The 24,786-nt window shown below is 58.4% G+C and overlaps 1 protein-coding gene across 2 annotated transcripts in view; it reads right to left on the bottom strand.

The window, feature by feature from the left end:
- The window catches only part of AKT2 (AKT serine/threonine kinase 2), a 33,558-nt gene extending 9,429 nt beyond the window's left edge, over positions 1-24,129 (bottom strand). The window contains exons 1-7 of one of the 2 annotated variants that reach the window (XM_048832888.2): positions 23,996-24,129; positions 7,407-7,547; positions 4,953-5,081; positions 4,221-4,332; positions 2,410-2,563; positions 1,458-1,589; positions 754-819 (exon numbers count right to left, since the gene is read on the bottom strand). In XM_048832888.2, the coding sequence (XP_048688845.1) occupies positions 754-819; positions 1,458-1,589; positions 2,410-2,563; positions 4,221-4,332; positions 4,953-5,081; positions 7,407-7,452 (639 nt within the window). In that variant the 5' untranslated portion in view covers positions 7,453-7,547; positions 23,996-24,129. Of the gene's footprint in view, positions 1-753; positions 820-1,457; positions 1,590-2,409; positions 2,564-4,220; positions 4,333-4,952; positions 5,082-7,406; positions 7,548-8,207; positions 8,527-23,995 lie in introns of those variants that run through there. The other variant, XM_048832889.2, reaches the window with a different exon arrangement.
- Positions 24,130-24,786: the final 657 nt, after the last annotated feature.

The raw sequence follows: 24,786 nt of genomic DNA, 5'->3' as shown, positions 1-24,786 counted from the left end.
TCCCGCACCAGGGAAGGGCAGAGCTAGAATCCCGTCTCCCACGCCGAGCCTGCTGGCTGCTGCCGAGCAGCCCGCCCTGCGGCCTCCTGGATGAGTGAGCAAGTCCTGCCCAGCGCAGGGCTTCTCGGCTGCCAGCGCCAGCATGGGGCCAATGGCAGGAGCTGGGCACTCAGCACATTCATTGCCCAGTAGCAACTGCGCAGCCCTGGCTCGTGCTCCCTCCCAGGCTCAGCTGCCCTGGCGCCGACAAGCGAGAGATGAGCGCTCTGCACCCGGACACCCAGCTCGGGGCGCCGTTTAAAGACCTGGAGCTTTGCCCCTCCCAGGGGCACTTGCTGCACTGCTGATGAGGTGACACTGTGAGTCTGAAGGATCTTTCAGGTTTCGGCCGGCATGTAAGCAGCCCACTTCCCCGGCTGGCACGGCCGCCCTGCCCACCCGGAGACCCACGGGGACTTTGCTGGATGGCACGGCCGCCCTGCCCGCCCGGAGACCCACGGGGACTTCCCTGGATGGCACGGCCACCCTGCCCGCCCGGAGACTCCACGGGGACTTCCCTGGCTGGCACGGCCGCCCTGCCCGCCCGGAGACCCACGGGGACTTCCCCGGCTGGCACGGCCGCCCTGCCCGCCCGGAGACCCACGGGGACTTCCCCGGCTGGCACGGCCGCCCTGCCCGCCCGGAGACCCACGGGGACTTCCCCGGCTGGCACGGCCGCCCTGCCTGCCCGGAGACTCCACGGGGCGGATTTACCGTCAGGAAGGGATGCCTGCTGTTCTGCAGCACTCTGCTCTCTGTAACCGTGTGCGCCACCTCGTCCTGTGGGGAGACAGACACCGCAGGAGATCAGTCGTGCACTCAAAGCCAGCCAGCCACCCCACTGAGCCGCAGCCGCTGGCCTTCGAGCTGGCAGGTGTGGACCGGAATCCAGCCCTGGGGGGGCAGCATTCATGCCCGAGGGGAACAGTGGCCAAGGCACAATGCTCACCGCTGGCCAGCAAAGCGCTGGAGAACATGCTCAAGTCCCACTGAATTTTAAGTGAAGCAGGTGCTTTAAGTGTGTTGCTGACTCAGCACCCACAGTCCCCCCCCGCACATTTACTGCTCTACTCCTGAGGAACCCCAGCCATGTAGCAGCCCCCCTGGAGCCAGGTGCTGTACAAACCCCACACAGAAAGACAGCCCCCGCCCCAAGCAGCTTACAGCCGAAGGCGGATGGCAACGGGTGAACACATTCATTTCTAAGTCTTTGAAGCATAGGTGAGAATTTCTGCCCCTGCTCCCAGAGGCAAACACACACACACACAGGAGAGAGACGGACCGCGAGCCACAAACGGCAGAGGATGACGTTACCTAACAGCATGCACAGCACACGCCTGCAGGTTTGGAATACACCTTGTTTCAGGCCCCCAAGCCCCTCCGCGCTGACCCTTCCCTCCCCGAACGGCCCCGCGTACCTTTGCGATGATGACTTCTTTCCGCAGGATCTTCATGGCGTAATAGCGCCCAGTGGCCTTTTCCCGCACCAGGATCACTTTGCCGAAGGTGCCTTTCCCCAAGAGTTTCAGGTAGTCGAAATCGTTCATGGTCTAGGGAGAAAGGCAGACGGGGGGAGGGTTAACGCTGCGGCATGGGATGGCTGGAAGGTGGGGAAATGCCGACCGACGAGCCTATCGAAAACAGAGGGGTTCTCCCGCCGGGGTAGCTAGTTCTAAAAACGGTTCCGGCCTGGGTAGAAGAACAGCATGAGGTCAAGACACCCAGCTATGGCCCACTCCAGCCCTCTGGCGCGCATGGGGGGCAGTTTCACCCTGGCAATTTAAACCATGGTCTTGTGTGCTTCTGTGCACAACGGCCAACCTCAAACACCACGACTCCCACTTCCCTGCGGAGCAGGCTCTTGTTCCAGACAAATATGCAATGTAGTGGCTAGGAGAGGGGCTTGCAGAAATCACAGGAAAAAGTCAATGGTTTCCCCCTCCCCACAGAAGAAGACCCCCAGGAGCTGACAGAAGATGACTGGCCAGAGAAAACGGAAGGGAAGTGGTTTCAGACAAGTGCTGTGAACCACATGCAGCCCGGGGGAAAGAAATCACAGTGCGTTTCTGTCACAGGGGACGGGTGTCCTGAGAGATCAGCCCCTGTGAGGGACCTAGCTGGAGTGACCCGCCATCCCACCTCCCCAGGCTCTCAGAGAGCGCACAGGAGAACTTGGCCGGGAGACATTAGCAGCTTGGAGCAAACGAATGAAAACAGGAACAGCGTCGCGAAGGTTCTGACCTTTCCCAGACTGCGACCTCACAGTACAGCCGAAACAAGGTTTGGGGTCCCCCACCTCCTTCCCATCCTGCCCCCCGAAACCATGACCCCCACCCCCGCTGAGAAACCTCAACACGCCAGCCGTCTTACTGCTTTCGCCCGGGTCTTGGTCACGGCCACTTCCATCTCCTCAGCCCCAGTGGTGTCGGTGGGAGAGCCGCATTTGTAATCCATCGTGTCTTCTTCGGGCTCTTGGTTCTTTAAGCTGTTGGCGACGGTCTGAATGGCGTGCATCCACTCCTCCCTGCGGTGAGCACAGGGGTCAGGACCGCAGCAGGGCCCAGGCAGCTGCACTGCTGCTTGCAGGGGGAGAACACGGCAGGAGCCGAGGGATGGACGGGTGCGTCAGCACCTCTGAGCAGGACGGGTCTTGGCAGCTCGGATTCTGCGCTTCCTCCTCCCACAGCAGTGACCCCGGGTCCCAGCGCTGCCCTGACTGATTTCAGCCCGGGCCTCCTCACCCCCGGTTCGCACTCTGCCAGCGCGACCCATCAGCCTCACTTCGGAGCGGACCTTTGCAATTAGCACAAACACAAAACTTCCCACTTGTTCTGGTTGCAAGAGGCCCCTGGCGTGAGGACATGCTGTGCTCAGAGCAAGCAGCTCTTCTCACTGCTGCCTAGAGACCCCCTGGTCCCGAGGGGGACAGGGAGCCCCTGGGAACTAGCCGAGGAGAACTCGAGCGGTGAACACAGTGCACCACGATTCCCCCTCCGGCCAGGAGCCCCTGCCAGAGCCCAGCTTCGCTCACAAGGCTGAGCGGGAGCCGGGAAGCCACACAGGGCAGCCAGACCAAACCAGCTAAGGGTGCCCACTCGGCCAGTGCCCGAGGGTCACCGAGCCATCAGTGGGGTTCCCCAGACGAAGCGCCTGCCGGTGGGGGAGGGTCTGTCAGATCAGCTGCTCAGCCTGCTTCAATTCCCCGCGACCTAGCGCCTCCTGGCACCCCTCACTCTGGTGCAAGGAGAGCGTCACACACCTGCTCTGCACTGCGGCTGCTGGCCACGCATAACCAGGTCCCAGGTCAAAAGGCCTAATCCCACCCCCCCACACACGAGGGGCAGGGGACCTGCTGTCCCAGCATGCAACGCTTCAAGGCAGGCCACGCCTGCGCCCCTCAGGCTCCTTGCTAGTTCCCGTGGCGGCTCCCATGACCTGGGCACCTCCACGCCAGCAGCTGGGCAGAGGGCGGGCGTGCATGGGGCCACCCCTACCAGCGCACCTGCTCGCTACCGCTCCATTCCCTTCCGTTCAATGGAGCCAGTGCACATGAGCTGCAGGTCCCACGCCTGTCCGGGTGGCAGCTGGCATTGCCTGACCTCGCCAGAGCTCCCAGGGCAGCAGAGGCTGCGGGGCAAGGAGCTCACAGCCAGGCACCTCTAGCAGGACTCGCGAGAGAAATTCCAGCCTGCCACGAAGGGGGTCTTTGCGGGTCCTGGGGTACAGAGAGCCAGACAGAGTTCCATCTCCTCCCCTATATCAGCTAGGCACAGCCCACCTGGAGCCGGAGGCCCCTAGTTTGGCCTTCCAGGGGAGGATCACGTGAACGCTCCTGCCTGGCACTGAAATACTTCACATCCCCGTTCCCACCCTCTGTTCAGACCAGAGCTGTTCGGTGCCACGCCCAGCATGCAGGGAGTCCCTGATGTCGGTCTGCGGGGGTCTAGGGTGGACACACCCTTCTCCCTCTGCCCCCCTCTCCCTCTTGATGTGGGGAGAACATCTGCCTCTCAGCAGGTCTGGGAGGGCTGGCTGGCAGGTGGCTGCCAAGGAATCTGAAGACAAAGAGCTAAGTTCCCAGGGAGCCTGCCCCCCCCACCCGCCAGGCCCTGTGCTGCGTGGTGGCCTGGAGGAGGCGGGCGCCCCGTGACGCAGACGGGAGTGTGTGGAGCTGCACCTACCGCTCGTCGGGAGAGTCCACATGAAAGGTTCTTTCGATGACAGTCGTCCACTGCAAGCACCGAATGACGAAGGTGTTTGGCCGGGGGCGCTCCGTCTTCATCAGCTGGCATTCTGGGGGCAGAGGGGGAGTGGGTGTGGGCGGAGTGCAGGCTGCCCCGATTTCTGAGACCAGGTCCCCTTTGCTAACCTGGAACCTCCTGCACTGGCTCCCTGTTCAGCGCAGGATCCCATTAAAATCCCTACCCTGCATTTTTAAATGCCGCCTGTCGGCCTCACATGCAGCACCCGGGGCCTGGCGCCAGCCACCTCCCGGTGCCACCTCTGCAGGGTGCCAGCTTCCTTTCAAAGATGGCAGCCGGCAGCCCGTCCACACCAGGGCTCTCAACGGTGCTAACACTATGGGACTAAATCCGCACTAGTCCCACACACGAGTGTCGGGCAGCCGGTTGCTATTCTCCCCCGAGCGACAGCGGGGCAGGCTGCCAGACAGCGCTCCGGGGCGGTCACCTCAGAGCCCCACAGCGAGAGAGGGGAACACAGCTGCTGGACAAGCCGTTCGCGGGGTACTAATGTCGGGCACCATGGCCCAAAGCTCCTGGAGACTGAACTCTCCTCTTGGCTTCAGAGGGGACATGGGCACCATGAGAAGGGGGACGTGCATCTGCTGGGGAGAGACACGGACGTGTCCCTGGGGGTCCCCCTGCACCTCCGGGTTTAGCCGGCAGACGCACCTGCGACCGAGAAGTTGTTCAGAGGTGGCAAGCTGTGATCAGACGTCTCGGGCCGCTCCTTGTAGCCGATGAAAGAGCCGTCGCTTTTCAGAAGGAAGTACCTGGGTCTCCATGTTTTAATGTACTCCCCTGGAACAAAACCGAATTATGCCTGGTGTTATTTCACGCCTCGCTCTGTCCCCTACAGAGCCTGCTTCAAACCAGCTCCCACCCCGACTTCAGCACCCGAGCCACTGCCCTGCTCTCGGCAAGGCCCGGGCGCAGTAAAGAGCCAGCGAAGGGACAAACCACCGAATTTCACTGGAGACGCTCCAGAGACTCAAAGGCCCACAGTGCTCTCAGCTCCCCACAGCCACTTTGGGGCTTTAGCGGCAAGAGGCTCGCACAGAGCCAAGGACACTGAGACCGCGGCACTGGGCCTCCCAAGGGTGGGAGTGGTTCCGCGCCGGCCACGCTGGGCCAACACTTGAGACAGATCCTTAGTGATGAAATGAGGGTCCTTTAAGGTATTTCAGGGTTAACCTCTGGGGAACCTCCAAACACCTGCTTTTTCCTTTGGGGCCCTGTGAATCCCAGTAAGGCAGGTAAACAGTCTTATTTCCCAGGGAAGCCCACCCAAAGGCAGGCTAGTGAAGTGACCTGCCGAAGGCTCACAGAGGGAGAGTGGTGAAGCTGGGAACAGACCCAGGAGTTCTGGCTCCCAGGTCCCTTCCCGGACGTTAGCCGATACGTTAGCTCAAGCGGCAGCCATGGCCAAAAGCGGCCGGCTCTGTGGCTGTTTTAAGGGATGTGGCTTCACACAGTTAGCCTCAGCCCCTGGTCCTGGCACACCATGCCACGTACAGAAATAGCACTGAATCCTGACCCCCTGCTCTCTCCCTGGCAGAGAGGAGACATTTGCTAGACCCAGAAGCCCTGGGCACGCCACTGGAATAATGGGAGCCAGCCAGGATGTGTCCGAGCTGCAGGGCTTCCAGCGCCTGCTCCCGAAAGTGCTCAGCAACCAAGGAAAATACAGGCCCACCTTCCGCGTCTCTATAAATAACCCCCTGCGCAGCTGCTGCACGGCCCCTGCACTCTAGAACGCTAAAAATAAAAGCGACCGCTGGCCTGGGGTCCTCGCGCAGAGCCACCCAGGAGGGGAGGGCAGAGATGCTGGCCTGGAGGACATGCCTGGCAGCTCCAGGAGCGAAGCCATGCCAGCCACACCACTTCTCCAGCCCCTGCTCCGGGGTGCGAGGGACGCCAGCAAGCCCTGCTCCGGGCACATGCTGAGACACTTACCATGGGTCTCAGAGACAATCTTTTGTCCGCGCTGGCCAGGGAAACGGGCAAACTGGGCCTCAGCCTGACCACTGGCACACGGCTCTAACCGCGCTGCAACCAGGGCCCGGGACAGAGCTCCCTGCGCATGCTGCAGTCAGACCGAGCCAAGGGCCTCTCCCAAGCCCACAGAAGCCAGTGGAAAGACTCCTGCTCTCTTCGGCTCAGGCCCTAGCTTCAGAAAATGCAGCCCAGCCAGGCGGGGCACAGCCTGGGCCCAGCTCGGGCAGGGCTCCTGTCTGAGTGCCCTTCCACCCCACGCTCCTCCGGGGCTCTGTGTGCTGCAGGGAAAGGGGAGGCTGGGCAGCTGAGTGACCAGAGCCTTCCTTTTCTCCGGCAGCTGCAAGGGGCAATTGCCCACGGTGCCCCGAAGCCGAAAAGATGCCACTAAGCCAGGCACAGCCCTCAAACAGCTTCCCCTTCTCCACCAGGGAGCACAGAGCCTCTGCCCCGCGCTGCCTTCCTGCAGCCAGAGGCTGCACCTTCCTTTGGAGCCACCCCAATCCCTCAGCACAGCATGGCAAGGAATCGCCCCGGATCTGCCCATGGCAGAAGCTGCTCCGGAAGGAGACTTCCTGCCCGAGGCATGACGGAGAGGCTGGAAGGCCAGAAGGTCCGAGGAGAGGAGGCAGGACATTGGCCTGTCATTCAGTTGCAGTTACAGCTTGGCTTTCAGAGTGCTGGACGCCCCGTAGGAGCTGCCCACGGACAGCAAGGGGGGCAAGCTACCTGCTGTTGGAGTCAGCGGGTCAGAGGAGAGCTGCAGGAGCCCTGCTACCCTGGGCGAGCAGTCTCTGCACTCTCCTCTTTCAGGATTACAGCAAGCTTATCTGCAGGGCTCAGAAAAGGCTTGCAGCCGCTGAAAGCCGCGATGCAAACAGCTAGGGCTTGGGTTCACAGACAAGTTGCAGCAGTTCAAAAACCAGATTAGTTCAGCAAGTACAAATACCTGCGTAGCCACACTTACATCGGTTTAAAACAATTCACAGTGCAAACTAAACCAGCATAGGCCAGTTTAAACCCTATCAGAGTGTCCACACACAAAGCTGCACCGGTTTAAAATCCCACCTTTAGTTAGGCTGGTGTGATTGTGTGCCCCCAACACGCACCACCTTCGGGTGGGATCCTTACCTCTCTTGTGCAGCCAGCCCTCTTTGACGACTGACACTTCGTTCATGTTGGTGCCCCAGCTCCCAGCCACCTCTGCAGGGCAGGACAAGGAACCAGGGTAACGGTGCCCGCTGCAGGACAAGCTGTGGGCGCAGTGAGCGTCTGTAGAAGAAAAGAGGCCATTTGCCATCGCAGAATTCACTGGATGGTCCAGACAAAGCTGTGGATGGAGCTCCCACGAACGCCACCACTAAAGATCCAGTGTCGCTCGCCACGGGGACCGAATCCGCCCCCCTCCACCCACAGGACTGAGCACACGGCAGCGAGAGTCTTCACACCAGTTCCTGCCCCCGTGAGCTTACAAACCAAACCAAGAAGGCAGACAAGGGGGGGGTGATCGGAGATGCCCTTCCTCTGGTCCCCCAGTGCCCTCTTCTCCGCGCCGTGCACAGACACAGCTCTCCCGTGAAGACAGAAAGGCAGTATCAGTAGGAAACTGCCCCCACACTGGGTATCATTAAAAACTCCCCCGCTACATGGATGTGGTCTCCGTAAACACAGGCCCTGGGGATCAGAGCCCTGTTTGCAGGGAGAGCCCAGCTACCCTGCTCAGGCAGCCAGCGAGGTGTTTACCTCTGTTTCCAGCGACCCTTATCTCCCCGCAGCACCATGTGCTACCATCACAGGTGATCAAAAGCCTTGGAGATAAGAGGCACTAATCGCACATGCTCAGATCAAAGACGCTGGCGGGGAAAACACACATGCTCCACAGGCAAGAGCCCTTACAAAACAAACAGCTGGAGAAAAATTAATCCACGTCACCTGACAGGACTTGCGGGGCGGCAGGCAGGAGCAGCAGCTGACGGGCAGAGAGGGGGCGGCTGGAGGCGGCAGGGCTAGGGATAGTCTTGGAACCCCGCGGGGCCCACGCTGGACAGGTGAGGCTGTGGCTGGCACAGAGCCAGGACCGTTGCCCGAGAGCGCTTGCCATCACTTCCGCTCGGGCGCGGAGGAGTGTCCGTTGTGCAGGCTGGTCAGGAAAACTCCTGCTGGCAACCGGGTTGAACCACCCCAGCGCTGATTCCAGATCCAGGCCTCTGCACTGCTCCCCAAGGGGGAGCTCGGGGCTCACCCAGCCCAGGGTTTGACACCTTTGCCGACAGCACCCCTTGCCAAGCCCTCTCCCTCTCGAGCACAGCCAGGCTCTGGGAACAGACCACTAGTGACGGTGCGCGAGGAGCGCCAAGTGCCGGGAGTTGCCAGGCCGCTCGGCACGCCTGCTGGATCTATTGTCATTCCAGCAAGCCCAGGAGCCCTGCAGCGCCCGGCCCAGTGCCAGGGCCCCGCACTGCAGGAGCTCGGCCATTAGGATCAGCGCGCTGAACGCTCGGCCGGGGAGCCGCTCGGCCGCTCGCTCCACGATGGAGTGGCGAGGCAGGGAAATCAGGGTGCTCCAGGAGAGGCAGCTGTACCACTCGAACCCGCGAAAGGGCGCTTCCCTAGGCCAGGTTGGAGCCCGGTGCGGTGTAGGGTCACGAGACCCGCGCAGGAAGGTAAAAACGTACAGGCACAACCCCAGGCTTCCACGGACCGGCTCCTGGGTCTCCAGTCACTTTGGGCCTGGGCCTGGGCCGGCTCCTGGGTCTCCAGTCACTTTGGGCTTGGGCCTGGGCCTTCCTCCCCATGCCATGCCTTGGACATGCCTTTTCAACTCAGCACGACACCGGGCTGGTGGAGCAGAGGGATCCTCTCCCCCCACATCAGCGATCAAAGCGTGACAGGCTCCCTCGCCCGGTTGAGTGACCACGCAGCGTGAGCCGCCAAAGCCGGGGAGTTCACACGCTCTGCTTCAGTCCTAGCTCCGCCCAAGCTAGCAGCCCCGGCAAACAGCAGGACTGAAGTAGGAAAAGTACGCACGATGGTCATCGGAACGACAGGACTAGAATGAACAGAGACAAGGGTTGAAATAAAACTTCAGGTCACTAGAAAGGCGGCTCTCCCAGCGTTGCAGGGTGTAAAGCTGCCCCATCTACCCTGGCTATTTCTGATGCCCTCGCATATCCGTGCTTTCCTGGAACCACTCAGGAATGGCCAATCACAGAACACCCCGCTAATTTTCAACACCCGCTGTGCTGCTCACTGTCCCCTTTCCTTACAAAACAGCTGCTCCTCATGCGGGCCTCGCTATCCTGCTTCTCCCACGTCCCTGCTGCCATTTGGGGACGGGAAATTGCAGAGGGAAGTTCATGTGGAGACGCGAAGGGTGAAACGTCACGCCGCTGGCGGTCTGCTTTGGTCCAGGGCCGCCTGAATAGGAGCAAGTGGAGCCAGGACAGGGCCCCAGAAAGCTCCAGCCCATTCAGCGGAAGAGGTCAGATCGCCTGCCAAGAGTTCCTTGGTGTTGAAGACCTGTTGGAGCTCGGGCATGCTGCCCCCTAGCCAGCTCTCCTATTCAACCCGAGTGCCCTCTCGGGAACTGGGGTTCCTCACTCGTGCCCTATCACGGACATGCGTCGCCCGCTCTCTGCTGGCCGGGCTGAAGAAGGGATCCTACTTGCCCTGTTTTCCTCGGAGATCTGACCAGCCCAGACGCTTGGCCAGAGCTCTCTCTGCTCCCATCTCTGCAGCCTGTCCTCCCGCTCGGGAGCGAAGCCCACACATCTGGACTCGCCCAGAACAGCCACTGGGGTAACTGAGGTTGGAGACCAGGGGACCAAAGCTCGCCCCGTAAGACCAAACTGGCAAATGCCCAAGAGGCAACGTGTAATATTGCGACCCAATGCCAGGCCAGCCTGTGGGCGTACACAAAGCAGGCGGCTGCGCCCATTTGGAAATACCCGACAGGCACTTCAGCAATATTTAGCCCGCGGCAATCACAGGGGCTTTTCAAACAGATCTGCCAAACTCCTGAGTGAGGCACCCTGGACACAGGCAAAGAGAGCAGGAGACATGCCAGCGCGTTTGGGAAGGGATTGGCCTAAGGCCTGAGCGGGCGGCGGCCAAAGGGCCGGACTCCAGCGCTTCAAGCTTCCAGTTCGATGCGCCGACTGTCCCCCGGTTTTACAGAACGGAACGTCAGAGAATTATGGTCCACACACCAGCAGACAGCGAGCGGGCCGGGCGCGGGCTGCATGCGGCCACAGAAATGCCACACTTCTCCCTGCGTGCTCCAGGCCTGAGCTAAATAAACCCTGCACAAATAAGATGATTTAATCTACATGTATTTTCATTGGCAAAACTGAACAGAAACAAGACTGGGAGAAAGACGACATCACTCTGACCCCAGCAGACAAGTTTATACAGAACTATGATTGCAATCCTAGCTAACAAACAAAGCCAGCGTTGCAACTGGATTTCACTCATTTACATAACAGTGCTAAAGGTCCAGCAATAACAGCATCTTCCCGTCTTGTGACCTGTGGCACAGAGGGCCCTGTCTCGGCATAAGACAAGAGAGAGAAGCCACTGCAGCTGCTGACCCCAGATGCTCCCACGCAGCGCAAGTGCGAGGCTGTGAACGCATACCCGGGTCTTCCTCCCGCGCAAGGCGAAAGGTATTTGCAATAGGCTAGAACGCAGGCGAATGGACGGCAGCTGGAAAGACAGAGCCATGTGATTAGGGGACAGCAAACAAAGTGAACCTGGTGGCATATGGAGAGAATCGATTTCCAAAAGGAACCACCCCCTTGCCCAGACGACTTCAGAGGATCCTGTTGGCACCAGAACGTAACCCTTTCCCTGAGTGACCTCGTTAGAGGCGTCCTGTCGGTCTGCGAGAAACCCCCCGGGGAATAGTTTATAATGAACAATGTGTGGGTGAAACAGGCCAGACCAACAGCCCGGTGGCTTACTGCACCCTTGGCAGAAGAACTGACTTCCTGGAAGCGCCCATTCGCGCCTCTTGTTTTCCCCACCAACGACTTCTTTGGAGCTTGGCAGAGAGGTGGCGTCAAGCCCACAGCCTGGCTGGGCTCGCTTTGATTTAATAAGAACCCCTAGCTTTTCATCCAGAGAGCTCAAAGCTCTTTACAAAGAAGGAAAGTAGCATCATCCCTGTTCGTAGAGGGGAAACTGAGGCACGGGGACAGGAAGTGGCTCGCCCACAGTGATGCAGTGGGCCAACGGCAGAGCTAGAACAGGACCCAGGTCTGCTGAGTCCCAGTCCAGAGCTCCACGCAGCCCTCCTCTTAAATTCCACTAGCAGCGCCAGTCAGACGAACGGCAAACGTGGATCCTCACCTACCAGTAACATGCCCTTCCCCTGGCCATCTCCAAGCGCAGGAGGTAACATTACCTCCATCCCAGGGCCGCAGGCCAAGGCAAGGAGAGGCTAAAAAACAATGTTCCTCCGAGAAGAGCCTGGAGCCCAGGACTGAGCAAACGCTGTGGCTCTAGCTAGAGACAAGATGCAGTTCCAGCATAAGCGTAAATCTTAGCAGATTAACAACCATATTATCAAGGGCTGGAATTTCTGTAGGGTCCCACAGGTTCTCAGAGTGGCCACAAAGCCTGCAAACTGCCAGCTGGCGCGGGTACACCCGCCAAGAGAAACCATTTGGGGAATGCCAACAATTCTGAGGAGTTGGGAGCGATTCGGAGCCCGCAGGTGGAAAGCACTGTGGGACACGGCACAACGGTGAGGATCCACCTTCCGGCGAACATCATATGCCTTTAACAGTGACTAGATCACCTGTATTTGTGACTGCCGCATGCTCAGACCAAGCTGGAGCCAAGAGAACAGCAGAGACAGACCAGACCTTTGCAGATAAACCATGGCTGGCTCTGACCCAGAGGGAGAAAACTAAACCTTTCTCCAGCTGTCTTCGGTGTAAGGCCACAGGGGTCTGGGAATGCCCCCATCAGATGACACAGGGTAAGGTTTTCAGACGGGTCAAAGTCACTTATGAGCCAAAGTCCCACTGACCTTCCTGCTGGCTCCTCACTCATTTAGATGCTTCCGAAATGTCTCCCCCAAAGTCTCTTCCCTGAGGAGTTTGCAATCTAAGAGCGGCTCGGATCGACCCGTCACCTGACCCGTCCTCACCGCTCCGCAATAAGTGCCATCAAAGCCCAGGGTTCCACACACGCTCCTCAGGGACAGAACAAGCAGTGGAAAGTGTCGACGTCCGGCAGCATCCTGAGAGCGGAGCTGATCAGCTTACCCCTGGGGAGCATTACGCCCCTTAGCACAAGAAATGCTCGAGGCATTTGGAACCCACCCTGGGATTCGGTGACTTTACTGGGCAGCCACATGCAATGAGAGAGAGCAAAGTGATGTCCGGGCAGGCAGCGTCCCTGCTCACACACGCCAGCTCTCGCCTGCCAGGACGGCGGTGAGACTGACCCTGCGACCTTTAGAAGTAAGTGAGGAGAAGCCAGGCAGCACGAGCCTTGGAGCCTCAGGGGATGCGATCAGCCACTCGAGCACTTCTTCAGACTCCGAACTCAGCGCTGGCCGGGGTTGGCGGGCTCCTGCAGGAGAGCAGGTGAGGAGCCTTTCACCTGGAGGTCACCAGCTGGAAACTGAGTGAGCTCAGCAGCAGCCAGGCCAGCACCGCCATCCAATGGCAGGCTGACAGGCCCCCCCACCCCAGAGGGCCAGACTTGCCAGTCACCTCCTGGAGCGGGGAAGGGCTAAACGGGCTACAGAACCTGAGCTCCTCCTGTCCTTCTCTCTCACTCACACACACACAGCTCTGACCAGCAGATCTCAGAGCGCTTTGGGGGACCCCATCCCGGTGCATGCGTAAGCTTCTCCCTGCTACTACAAGGGCTGTACCCTGAAGATTTTGGGCCCCAGGAGGGTCGATCCAGCACCTTCCATTATCCCTCTGCTCACTTTCACTAGATCAGCTTCCCCTGGCACCCCCAGTTCCTTGCCGGGGAACAGCCAGAGCCCAACGGTGGTTACAGTGCCACCAGAGATGCCTGGAGTCTTAAGCTGAAAATCCGTCTCGGGGTAGAAGGACTGCCCTCCCTAACCAATCCCTGAGAAAGCCAGGCTGGCTCGTGGCACTAGGTGTAGCTCGCCAGAACCAGCACGTGACACTGCTGAGGGAGAGCTCCGCTTCGGGGCCTGCCTTCTGGGTGATCGGAAGTTTCCCTGCTGGCCTGGAGATAGGAATGGGCCAGGTGTGAAAGGACGGCTCTTCTGAGAAGGTTCGCTGCAGCTGCATGACGGAAGGAGCGCCCAGTGGTTAGCACATTAGTCGGGGACTTGGCAGAGCCAGCTTCAAGTCCCTGCTAAGACGCTGTCTTCCTCTCTGACCTCAGCGCACCAGGGTCTCCGTTATTCAGCTGCTTCCCAGGCCCAGTGGGAGAAAAACCCATCTATTAAAGATGGTGAGTTGCAGACTTGCTGGGGCCCCGGGGCCATGTGAGAACACCAGAGAGAGGCAAGGGACAGCAAACAGACAGATGCAGCAGGGACTGGCCTATCGATTTTCTGACTGAGCCTTCAGTACTTTAGACCCTTGCTCTGAATGCTCAGTCCGGCAGGTCACAGGTGCTCGGGTCGGCGTGCATGGACAGCACCTGTCTCCGCAGAGCCCTGCCCTCCGGCAGAGATTCTGCACAGGACCGGAATGCAAACAGCATAGGTTTGGGGCTGCGGCACTAGGCCTTGCGGGCACGCCCACAGAAAGCTTGGTTCACTGGAAATAAAGCCGTTGCTTCAGCGACTTTGAGGCTGGAGGAACCATTACATTGAAGAGTCTGACCTCCCGCTCAGCGCAGGCCAGAAAACTGCCCCCAGGCATCCCCGCTTCCAGCTGGTTGAGCGGGAGCAGATCTAAATGAGCAGGATTTTCGATACTGCCTCTCTGTGCATTTTCCGAGCTAAGGCCCAGGAGACCAGAGCATCATCCCCTTGGGGAGGTCGGCTCTTCACTCGGGGCCTCAGTTTCTGTCAAATGGGACTTACGTTAGGAACCTAACCTCCCTGAGCAGCACTGGAAGGGTTAAATACTTGCAAAGTGCTCTGAGATCCTCAGCTAGAAGTAAAATATATTCCATATTCATGGAGAACAGGTCCATCAATGGCTACAAGCCAAGAGGGTTAGAGACAACCCCATGCTCTGGGAGGACCTAAAGCTCTGACGGCCAGAAGCTGGGACTGGACGCCAGGGGATGGATCACTCAATAATTGCCCTGTTCTGTTCATTCCCTCTGAAGCATCTGGCACTGGATTGATTGGTGGCTTTAATGTCAGAGGTGGGGCGGGAATCAGCTCCCAGCAACAAAGGGCTAATACTCGTGGTGCACGGCGAGATCTCGAAGAGAGACTGACACGCGTGCTCTACAAAGAGGGGCCAGTGGAGCAGGTCAGACGCAGACAGGTCTGCGACAGACTAGCCAGAAGGGGTCTCCGCTCGGTCCCGTCCCACCGGGGCATTGTGGGGAGCGATGCTGCCGCTCAGACGCAGCTCTGGTCCGCCCCCCTACCCCGTCCCCACCCCAGAGGGGGGCAGGGAGGCCAGCCTGTTGACTCGCTGGCTGTGAGACTCAGCTAAGTACACACTAGGTTGTTTACTCCTTTCAGGATGTGCAGAACGGGGAGAAGCAGAGGAGTGGCTAGGATGGAAGTGTATAAAGCAAAGCTCCCCGGCAGAGAACAGTCCTAACCTGTCGGGACCCACAAGAGACCCCAGGCTCCCTGCAGAACCTTGGGGTGGCATCCCGTGCCAGGGGAGCGTACGCGTCCCTGGGCAAGAATGCCCCTTCTCTTCTCAGGCACCCGCCCAGCCTGTCTGCGGATTGGCACAGCCCCTCCCCAGGTTCACGTTCGACAGACACTGGAACAAGAGGCTCAATAAACATTAGCTATTCCACTTGGTTGTCTGACATCTGACATCCTTCGGCAAACCGCTCCGGTGGCTCAAGAACTACAAACGAGTGCTTATTGCATCCGATCAAATGCACTTATACACCATGGATTTGGCTTGCTGGGCCACACCGACGTCCCAGCGGGAGCAGGGAGATCATCCGTACCGTTCAGGTACACAGCAGAGTAGAGGGATGGGCGAGCCACAACCCCCCGAAAGACCCAACACGTAGCTCCACCAATCCACACAGCGAGGGATGAGTTTTACCCTGTGCGCGCGCGAGACGGTTCAGTTCACCACACGTCACCACATCCTGTATTTCTGCCGAGTCTAGTATTTTGGCTGGTCAAACATCAACAAGAGAAAAGGAGGCCCCCGAAGTAAGAGAAAACCACATGTGCCGGGGTGACAGAGCTCCAGCCCCGATGTGGCCTTGATTTCACCTTTGAGATACGTTTAACGGGCTGCGTTCACCTGTGTCAAAAGATGCCTGGTGGGGGGGACGAGGGGGTTCCCAGTGACTCATTGCTGGAAAACAAGCTAGAGGGAAATAACACACATCTACAGCTTCTCCACTGAACATGCAGCTCCTCCCGCCTCGGTGCGCTCCCCGCTGCACCGGCTAGTCTGGCAGACTACGATTTCCCGGAGAACCTAGGTTATTAGCCATGACTTTGGCACTAGGCATGGCATCGTTCAGTTGGGGTGTCTCACTGGCACTACGATCGCACGGCCAAGTCTCAGAGGGGCACTGTACTCATTGTCCCAAAGCACCTACAATCCAAACAGACAAAACAGAAGCAAGATCACGACCCCCCCCCCCCCCCAGTTGCCAGAGGGAGAAGTGAAGACCAGAGGTTTGAGTGACGTGGGAAGAGCACGGCAGAGTGACAGATGAACCTGCATTTCATTCTGTAGCCAAGTTTTTTAAAAAAAACAACATGTTTTATGTAGGGGCCACGTCCGATCTGAGAATCAGGACTCCTGTGTTCTATTTCTAAAACCACTACTGGCTTTGGCAAGTCACTGCACCTCCATGCCTCTCTTTCTCCAGCCGTAAAATGGGGATAGCAATTTCCCAAGCTCAGAGGGATTACAAAGTCTCAAGTCAGCCTGGAACAGAGTGCAGGATCGTGGCTTTCAATATCTCAAAAGCACCAGGCTCCTGACATGAAAGGTGCAAAGGAAATTTTAACTGTCGTGTTGCTTGACTTAACACTCAAGCTGTACCAAACTCATGAGCCCAGTGGATTTTTTTTTAACAGTAAGATAAAGGATAAACAGCCCTGCCAGCACAAAGCATTCTAAAACCCTGAGAAAGGCCCACCAAAAATCATGGAATTGGTTTAAGTCACACAAGTATACAAAATAACAGACATTGGGTTATTTTGATTTGCTTTCTGGGTCACGTTTTCAAGTGCTTCTCCACAGCCACAAGGGCTAGGAACTTATTTTAGTTTAAATGAAGGCCAAGATAATCACCAAATCTTGACTCCAGGAGCTGGGGATTGATGGAACATGGCAAACCTCACAAGAGTTGGCAGCACTGTATGAGAACTCCACACCTTATGGAGACTTCACTACTCCCCAGCGCTGAGTAGGGCTGTTACAGGCACCGCGTGCTGTTCATGGTAATACAGCCAACACGAGATAGAGGTAAACGCCAGCACACGGCCCGGGACAAGCAGAATCTGAGCCTTCCATTCCATCACTGAGCTCCATCAAACATCACTTCCTGGAAGCCTGAAACAAAAATCTTTCATACTTTCATTTTGTAACCCCCCCCCGAAAAACCACAGACTAACCCAAGGGAAGAAAAAAACAACAACAGGCCACACTACAGGTTCCCCGGAGGTCCCGATTAACACCTTGCAGAACTGAAAGCCACACTGACTGATGGCTTGTCTGGATGTCACCAAAGCACCGACACTGAGCGTGATCATGAACAGCAGCTTCGAGCGAGACCAGGACGCGCATGCTTCCCCTTCCTCTGTCACGAATCTGAGGATTAGCATCACGACCAGGGAACTAGGAGACAAAGCAATTCCTGCAGCACACCTCCAGAAAGTATACATGCGCCATTTCCAACAGAAATCTGAGCTGCAGACAAAGGGCAGATTTAAGAAACGCTTTAGACATACATATTAATCACCCCATTTATATGGATGGGATAACTGAGGAAGAGATCAAGTGACCTGACAAATTCATAGGAAGAGTTAGGCCTTGTATCTTCAAAGTTGCTTCAGTTTAAAAGCATGATTTTAAACTGGTCCCATTAAATTGACGTGAACTCCAGTGTGGACATTCTTAATTAGATTTAAACCCGGTTTATACAGATTTCGCTTAACTCTATTCCTAAAAATCGAAACAAGCAGAGTTTAAGAGTGTTCACAGAGGGGTTTGCACCCCAGTTCAAAGTCAAAGTGGGGCAACTCTGATACCAGACAAGGCTGCAGAGTCAAAGCCAGCCTTTGAACTTCAGAGTTCACAGCTCTTGGCTCTAGGTTTGCTTCACCACATCATGCATCCAATTAAGGAAAATATATAAATCTGCCTCTGCCAGACAGATTGCAGGGATGGGTGCAGACATGTGCAAAAGCTCGATGGAATCCATGTCAAGCCGTATGCAGGGGCCAGGGAGGATTTCTGTCTCAGAATAAGAAAGAAGGTTCAATACTGAATAAAACGAACCTAACACGGATGCTTTCTTTTGGATACAGAAGCTTGTCACCCAGTGGCACCCCCGGATGCTACACAGCTAATACTTGGCACTTCTGCTTGAGCATGGCATTTCCTTGGTTGGGTTTTAAAGGCTGCTTGGGTTGCTTGAATCGCTGCTCCTCACTTACTGTCAAACAGCCTATGCTCACTTCCAGGCAGTTGTAAAGCCTGGCATGAACTTTACAGAGGGGGAAGATGCTAGGAATAAAGGGATATCTGCTCACTAGCGAGCAGCAAGTCACTGGAGGTCATGGCTGCAGCATCAGCTGAGTCATCGGACATGGGCATGAATGACAGATGCCGACAACTCACAACAGGAAACGGACAATAGGCAGCGAGTTGGGGGCAGGCATGAGAGGGGCTAAGGAAGCACTTTGGCTAATGCAAAGGAGCAGCACCTCCCCTCTCGGTGTCCCTGGGAAGCAGAGGACACTGCTTTGCGGTTTTCTCAAAGTCTGCAAAGAGTCACTTTCCCTTTTTGAACCCTTCTCCGCAGCCCAAAGCAGCTGGACACGCTGCAGAGGGTTGGTTCTGTTTCTTGCCTCAGACAGACAGCGTCAGCACATTTCACCCTAAGGGCTGAGAACACAGGAGCTCAATCCCACAGGTGGGGAGCCACTCCTGGCCATCGGCAACCTGGAATTCCACAAGCAACTTCCATGGGACTCAGAGGTCTCTGGACCCACACGCCTATGTCTGCAAAAAAAGCTTTGATGTTAAACACTCCAAGTGTTACTCCAGGAAGGGGAAGCAAGGCCTAGTTAAAGCATAAGGCTGGGAGCCAGGACTCCCCTGTCCGGCTCACGTCTGGGAGGGTGTGTGGGCTACGAGTCACAACACCGACTGGAACGGTGGCTAGACACTACCAGCAACAGGCAAGATTTGTGGCTTCTGTGATGCCCTGGGTAGTCACTGTGCCTCACGCTCCCCATCTTTAAAGTGGGGCCAGCGACACTGACGCACCTGACGAGGACTCTGAGCGGCTGTTCCAGCTGCAAAGCAGAACGCGCCCTATGCTGGCGAGTTACTGGTTAGTCTCGGAGTTGCACTAGGACAGACATCCCCACAGCATTATTCAGCGAGTCCAGTACAAGTGTTCAACACAGGTAAACATGCGGTTACCATCTCCTCCGACTGCACCCGCCCTGAGCACCTGCCCACTCGTTAGTACTGATGACCTAAGAACCCAAGCAATGACAGGGACCAAACAAGGGCCAGGTCTACCCTCAAACGTTGAGTCGACCGAGCGCTGGCGCTTGGGGGTATGAAAAATCCACACACCCCAGCGATGCAGTTAAGCCGACCTACCCCACCCCCAGTGCAGACAGCGCTAGGTCAATGGAAGAATTCTTCTCTTGATTTAGCTCCCGCCTTGCAGGGAGGTGGACTTTCTGTGACCACAGGAGAAGCCCTCCCATCACCGCAGTAAGCGTCTACATTGACGTGCTGCTGTAGGGTTTCAAGTCTCGCCAAGCGCCACGTGTCATTTCTGACTGGTCACATCACAGGACAAGTTTGTTTTCTAAGTCAGCTTCTCAGGACCATTAATAGACATGCCTCCTCCTGCACCAGCCCGTCAGATAAAGGGACTTCCACCGGGAAAGCAAGCCACCCACACCTCTCCCTTCGAACAGCGCCGAACAGAACGACAACTGAACTGCCCCAAGAGGATTACCCCACTAACCCATTATTTCAGATCGGCTGGAAAGACCGCATGTCTCTGCACCTTCGTTCCAAGCTCGCTTCCTGATCAAATCCAGAGCCGTGGAGATGGGGATGCCTCACTAGCACTGGCCTGGTAACCCACTGACAGATAACGGAAGGTACAATTCATACCGCACACGTAGCAGCCGTGGTTTACATTCCTCTGGAAAGACAATGCTCCTACAGAGCGTCAATAACCCGCACGCTCAGACCACACAGCATGTGCAGGCTGATATGCAGAGTGCAGGGGCAGGCGAATTCCTGGGGGCGGGGCAGGACAGGTATTTGGAAATGATCCTGTGCACAGACCTGCACAAAGTTCCTACGAACAAAACTGCATCGTTTAGAAAGGGAGGGTCTCTTTTCCCATTTACTCCTTGTCCTGAAAATTCACCCACCCTAATCGCCAAGTCTGCTGAGCAGTTCTGGCCCCAAATTGATCACAAGTGGCTCCATGCTGCAACAGGGAACATTTCTGAAAAATGTCGTAATCTGACCTTGAACCTGTTCTCTGATTAAAGCACATTTCTGTTCTCCAGACAGAAACATCTTTCATTACAATTCTTCCTTTGGCTCAGTGCTCCGCCCAAGATCCAGGGCTTCTCAGCAGGTTCCCAGGTATCCGCTAGTTAATGGTAATAAGTAATCACAGCACATGGCCTTTCTACAGCCCTTGTGTCAAACAATCTCACAGCTTTCCACACATTAAGCAACCCAGGCACCTCTCCTTGGGAGGCAGATGTCAACCCCCGATGGTAAAATTAAGATGGGACAAGCCATGTGACCTTGGGCAAATCAAATCAGTGGCAGAGCTGGAAATAGAACCCAGGAGTCCTGGCCTTTAGACTTCACCATCTAACCATTAGACTTCATTCCTCTCCCAGGCCTGGGGATAGAACCCAGGAGTCCTGGCTCCCAGCCCCCCTGCTTTAACAATTAGACACCACTCGCCTCCCAGAGTGGGGACAGAACCCAGGAGTTCTGACTTCCATTCCCTGTTCTATTAGACCAGACTCATTTCCCGGACAGCTGTCATGCTACCCCATGCTTCAGGAGAAGCGCGGGGAGGTGAGGTTAGTAAAATGACCATGAAGAAGCTGTACAGATTTCAACAGCTTTACCTGTTCCAGTGGAAAACCGAGAATCCCCTCGTACATTCCGTCAGGAAGCCCTGACTGCCCGTTTCTCACCAGGCCAGCTCTGGTTACATGCTCAGCTCCTACTGGAAGGGGACAGTCTTGAATGAAAAGCAAACAACCGTAATTGCTTACAACTGAGCCTTGACTAAGTTTGGGGCAGACACTGCATCTGGCAAAGGAGAGCCTCTTCCCCACACGAACAGCCCCTTCACCTGAAATTCGCCTCTACTCTTCTCTGCAAGATTGCACTGCACCTCCTTACCCCCTTGCAACTCCAGCCAGCAAAGCCGAAGGCTGGATAATTATCCGGAGAGCGGTGTTTTTAACCACCCTGCAAACACTGACAAAAGAGCGTTTTGCTCAAAAGCGTCCCACTGAAGTCACTGCCTTAGAGCAGACAGATGGACACAGTTAATCTTTGAGGCAGTGCAGTCCATTGGTGGCGACGCTGGACCAGCAGTCAGAGAACCTTGCTCCCGTTCCCAGATCTGCCACTGCCCTGCTGCAACTTCAGCTGAGAAGTTATTTCGCCATTCTGGGCCTCAGCCGCCACTTGCACCCTGGGTCTATCTTGTCTTAGCATCTCCGCTGTTTGAGGCAGGGTCTGTCCAGCAGGATGGAGCTCTGACCTCAACTATAATCAAATCATATTGCCTACAAAAGTGATAGCGTTAAAACATTTCTAGAGTGGGAAATCCAAGCAATTGAGTTCCAGGAAACTAAGATTAAAAGCTCAGTATTAACTTAACCTCCCTCGTATTTTAAGGCCTATGGAAATCTGCTTTTCTATATTTTTCAATGCCAACACAAGCTGGGATTTCTAATACAACCTTATGTACAACGCAGAGCAAGATTGCACCTGCTGCCCAAAGCACAACGGAAGATGGAAACAACAAGGAGAACATCAACTGCCCACTTGCCAATTCTAACTTACCAGCAAGCAAGCAGACAAACCTGTTTTCAAAGCCCCGAATGCTATTCTGAGTTATTTTTAGTATATTGCCTTGTTTATTACCCAGCTTTCCCATATTGACAGCAAACCATACTGCTATCGAGGGATTCTGATGACAAGTAAGAATCCACAAGAGTGAAGAGCAAGTGGTTTTCAGCCCCGTCACTGGCATGCAGAGATAAAAATACAGCCCTACAACTTGCAAAGTTTGGGTGTATTTTTAAGTGTTTATGGTTTCCAAGTGGCAATGAAAAACAGAAGCCAAACACTACTTTTAAAGATTTGCATCTCTACGACGTCCTACATCCTGTCCTGTGGATAAAATGGCAAGGAGCAGATGCTTTCAAAGAAGTCTTAGTGACAAACAGCAAGACATTCTCGGTGTTTTGGAGGCACAAGTTACACAGGGATTCTCCAGGAGGAGACGACACTGTTTTGGGTCTCAGCATTGTCCCGTAAAGCACAAGGGTGAAAGCGCTAAGGACAGGTTCGTAACACACATTCCTAACAGGATATGCCCTTCCCCAGGGCCCCCACACTTTGTACCAACCACTGAGATTTTCAAAGGCGATCAGGGGAGGCAGGTGCCTGGGACTGGGGCAGGAGGGTACCGGTGTCACAGACACTCCAGCCCCGAACCTAGCAGGGCGTGGAGCCGCACAAGAGGAAGGGGCGCCCGGTGGCCTTCGGACAGGAAGGTGCCACCGAGAGCAGCCGGACAGGCAGAAGCTTGCGCTGGAGAAGGGTGACGGCGCAGGGGGGCGGGTGCCCGGAGAGCAGAATCACCTTCCAGAGCCCCCTCCCCCAGATCCTCCCCCTGGAGAGAGAAACCCCAAGCCAGGGTCCCTGCTGAACTTTCAAGGGAGACGCCCCCCAGCCCAGGCCCGCCTCCCAGCCGGTCCCCCCCCCCCCCTCCAGCCCAGGCCCCCCTCCAGCCCGGGGCCCTGGGGACAGACCCCCCCCTCCAGCCCATACCCCTGGGGACAGACCCCCCCCCAGCCCGGGCCCCCGTCCAGCGCGTCCCCCTGGGGACAGACCCCCCCTCCAGCCCGGGCCCCCTGGAGACAGAGCCCCCCCCATCCCGGGCCCCCCTCCCAGCCCGTCCCCCTGGGGACAGACCCCCCCCTCCAGCCCGGGCCCCCCTCCCAGCCCGTCCCCCTGGAGACAGAGCCCCCCCCCAGCCCGGGCCCCCCTCCCAGCCCGTCCCCCTGGGGACAGACTCCCCCCTCCAGCCCGGGCCCCCCTCCCAGCCCGTCCCCCTGGGGACAGACCCCCCCCTCCAGCCCGGGCCCCCCTCCCAGCCGGTCCCCCTGAGGACAGACCCCCCCCTCCAGCCCGGGCCCCCCTCCCAGCCGGTCCCCCTGAGGACAGACTCCCCCCTCCAGCCCGGGCCCCCCTGGGGACAGGCCCCCCCCCAGCCCGGGCCCCCCTCCAGCCTGTCCCCCTGGGGACAGACCCCCCCCCTCCAGCCCGGGCCCCCTGGAGACAGAGCCCCCCCAGCCCGGGCCCCCCTCCCAGCCCGTCCCCCTGGGGACAGACCCCCCCTCCAGCCCGGGCCCCCTGGAGACAGAGCCCCCCCAGCCCGGGCCCCCCTCCCAGCCCGTCCCCCTGGGGACAGACCCCCCCTCCAGCCCGGGCCCCCTGGAGACAGAGCCCCCCCAGCCCGGGCCCCCCTCCCAGCCCGTCCCCCTGGGGACAGACCCCCCCTCCAGCCCGGGCCCCCTGGAGACAGAGCCCCCCCAGCCCGGGCCCCCCTCCAGCCTGTCCCCCTGGAGACAGAGCCCGTCCCCCTGGGGACAGACCCCCCCCAGCCTGGGCCCCCCCGGGGACAGACCCCCCCAGCCCGCGCGCCCCCCCACGCCCCCGGGGAGAGCCCCCCCGCCCGGCCCGGGGGTTCGGGCCGGTTCCATCAGGGAGAAGGGGAACGGGGGGGGGGGCTCCCGGCAGGTACCATGGCGGGGGTGGGGGTGAGGACAGGGGCCCGGGCGGTACCATCGTGGGGAGGGGGCGCCAAGGCGGTACCGTGGCGGAGAGCCGGCAGGGGGCTTGGGCAGTACCACGGGGGGGCGGGGGGGGCCAGGGCGGTACCATCGCGGGAGGAGGCCCGGGCGGAACCGTGGCGGGGGAAGGAAGGCGGGGGGCCCGGGCGGTACTATCGCGCGGGTGCGGGCAGGGGGGCCCGGACGGTACCATCGCGGGGGGGGGCAAGCTGGGGGCCCGGGCGGTACCATCGCGGGGGATCGCTCGGGGGGGGGGGGGCCGCCTCCCCACCTGTCACGGGCGCCCCGCGCTCCCTCGGCGGCCGCTGCTCATCCCGGTGCCGCCTCCCTCCCCGCGGGGCCCAGCTCCACCGCCGCGTCAGGCCCCGCAGCACCCGCGCTCCCGGAAACCCCGCCCCCCCGGGTTCCAAGACACCGGAAGCGGGGGGCGGGACGGGGCCCGCCCAGGGGCCGCACTGCGCAGAAACGGCGGGACAGGGCGCGCTGCGCATGCGGCCAAGCGGCATCGGCAGGCGGCGCCTGACTGCGCCTGCGCCGGACTGGAGCCCAGTGCGCATGCCCCCCGCCTCTCAGTCTACCACGTCCGCACGCTGGCAGCGCTTTGCAACCGCTGGTGGGCGGGGCGCCCTGAGAGCCCCGCCCCTCTGGCCGCTGCATAGATTTGCATAAATTTCCATAGAGCATAATTGATTTTGGAGACGCAAACAGTGGGGGGTTAGGCTTAGGGTAGAAACAGGAACCCCGGGGTTGGGGGGGGGGCTGATCCCCCCCAGCTGCCAGCAGAACCCCGAGTCCTGGGGGGGGGGGGCAGGGCAGGGCCTGATCCCCCCCCAGCTGCCAGCAGAACCCTGAGTCCTGGGGGGGGCGGGGCAGGGCAGGGCCTGATCCCCCCCCCAGCTGTCAGCAGAACCCTGAGTCCTGGGGGGGGGGGGCGGGGCAGGGCAGGGCCTGATCCCCCCCCCAGCTGCCAGCAGAACCCTGAGTCCTGGGGGGGGGGGGGGGCGGGGCAGGGCCTGATCCCCCCCCCAGCTGCCAGCAGAACCCTGAGTCCTGGGGGGGGCG

This window comes from Caretta caretta, chromosome 23 (genome assembly GCF_965140235.1).
Source record: "Caretta caretta isolate rCarCar2 chromosome 23, rCarCar1.hap1, whole genome shotgun sequence".
In the NCBI taxonomy this organism is placed as follows: domain Eukaryota; kingdom Metazoa; phylum Chordata; order Testudines; family Cheloniidae; genus Caretta; species Caretta caretta.
The sequence above is the reverse complement of the archived record's forward strand: the minus strand, read 5'-3'. Positions and strand labels throughout refer to the sequence as shown.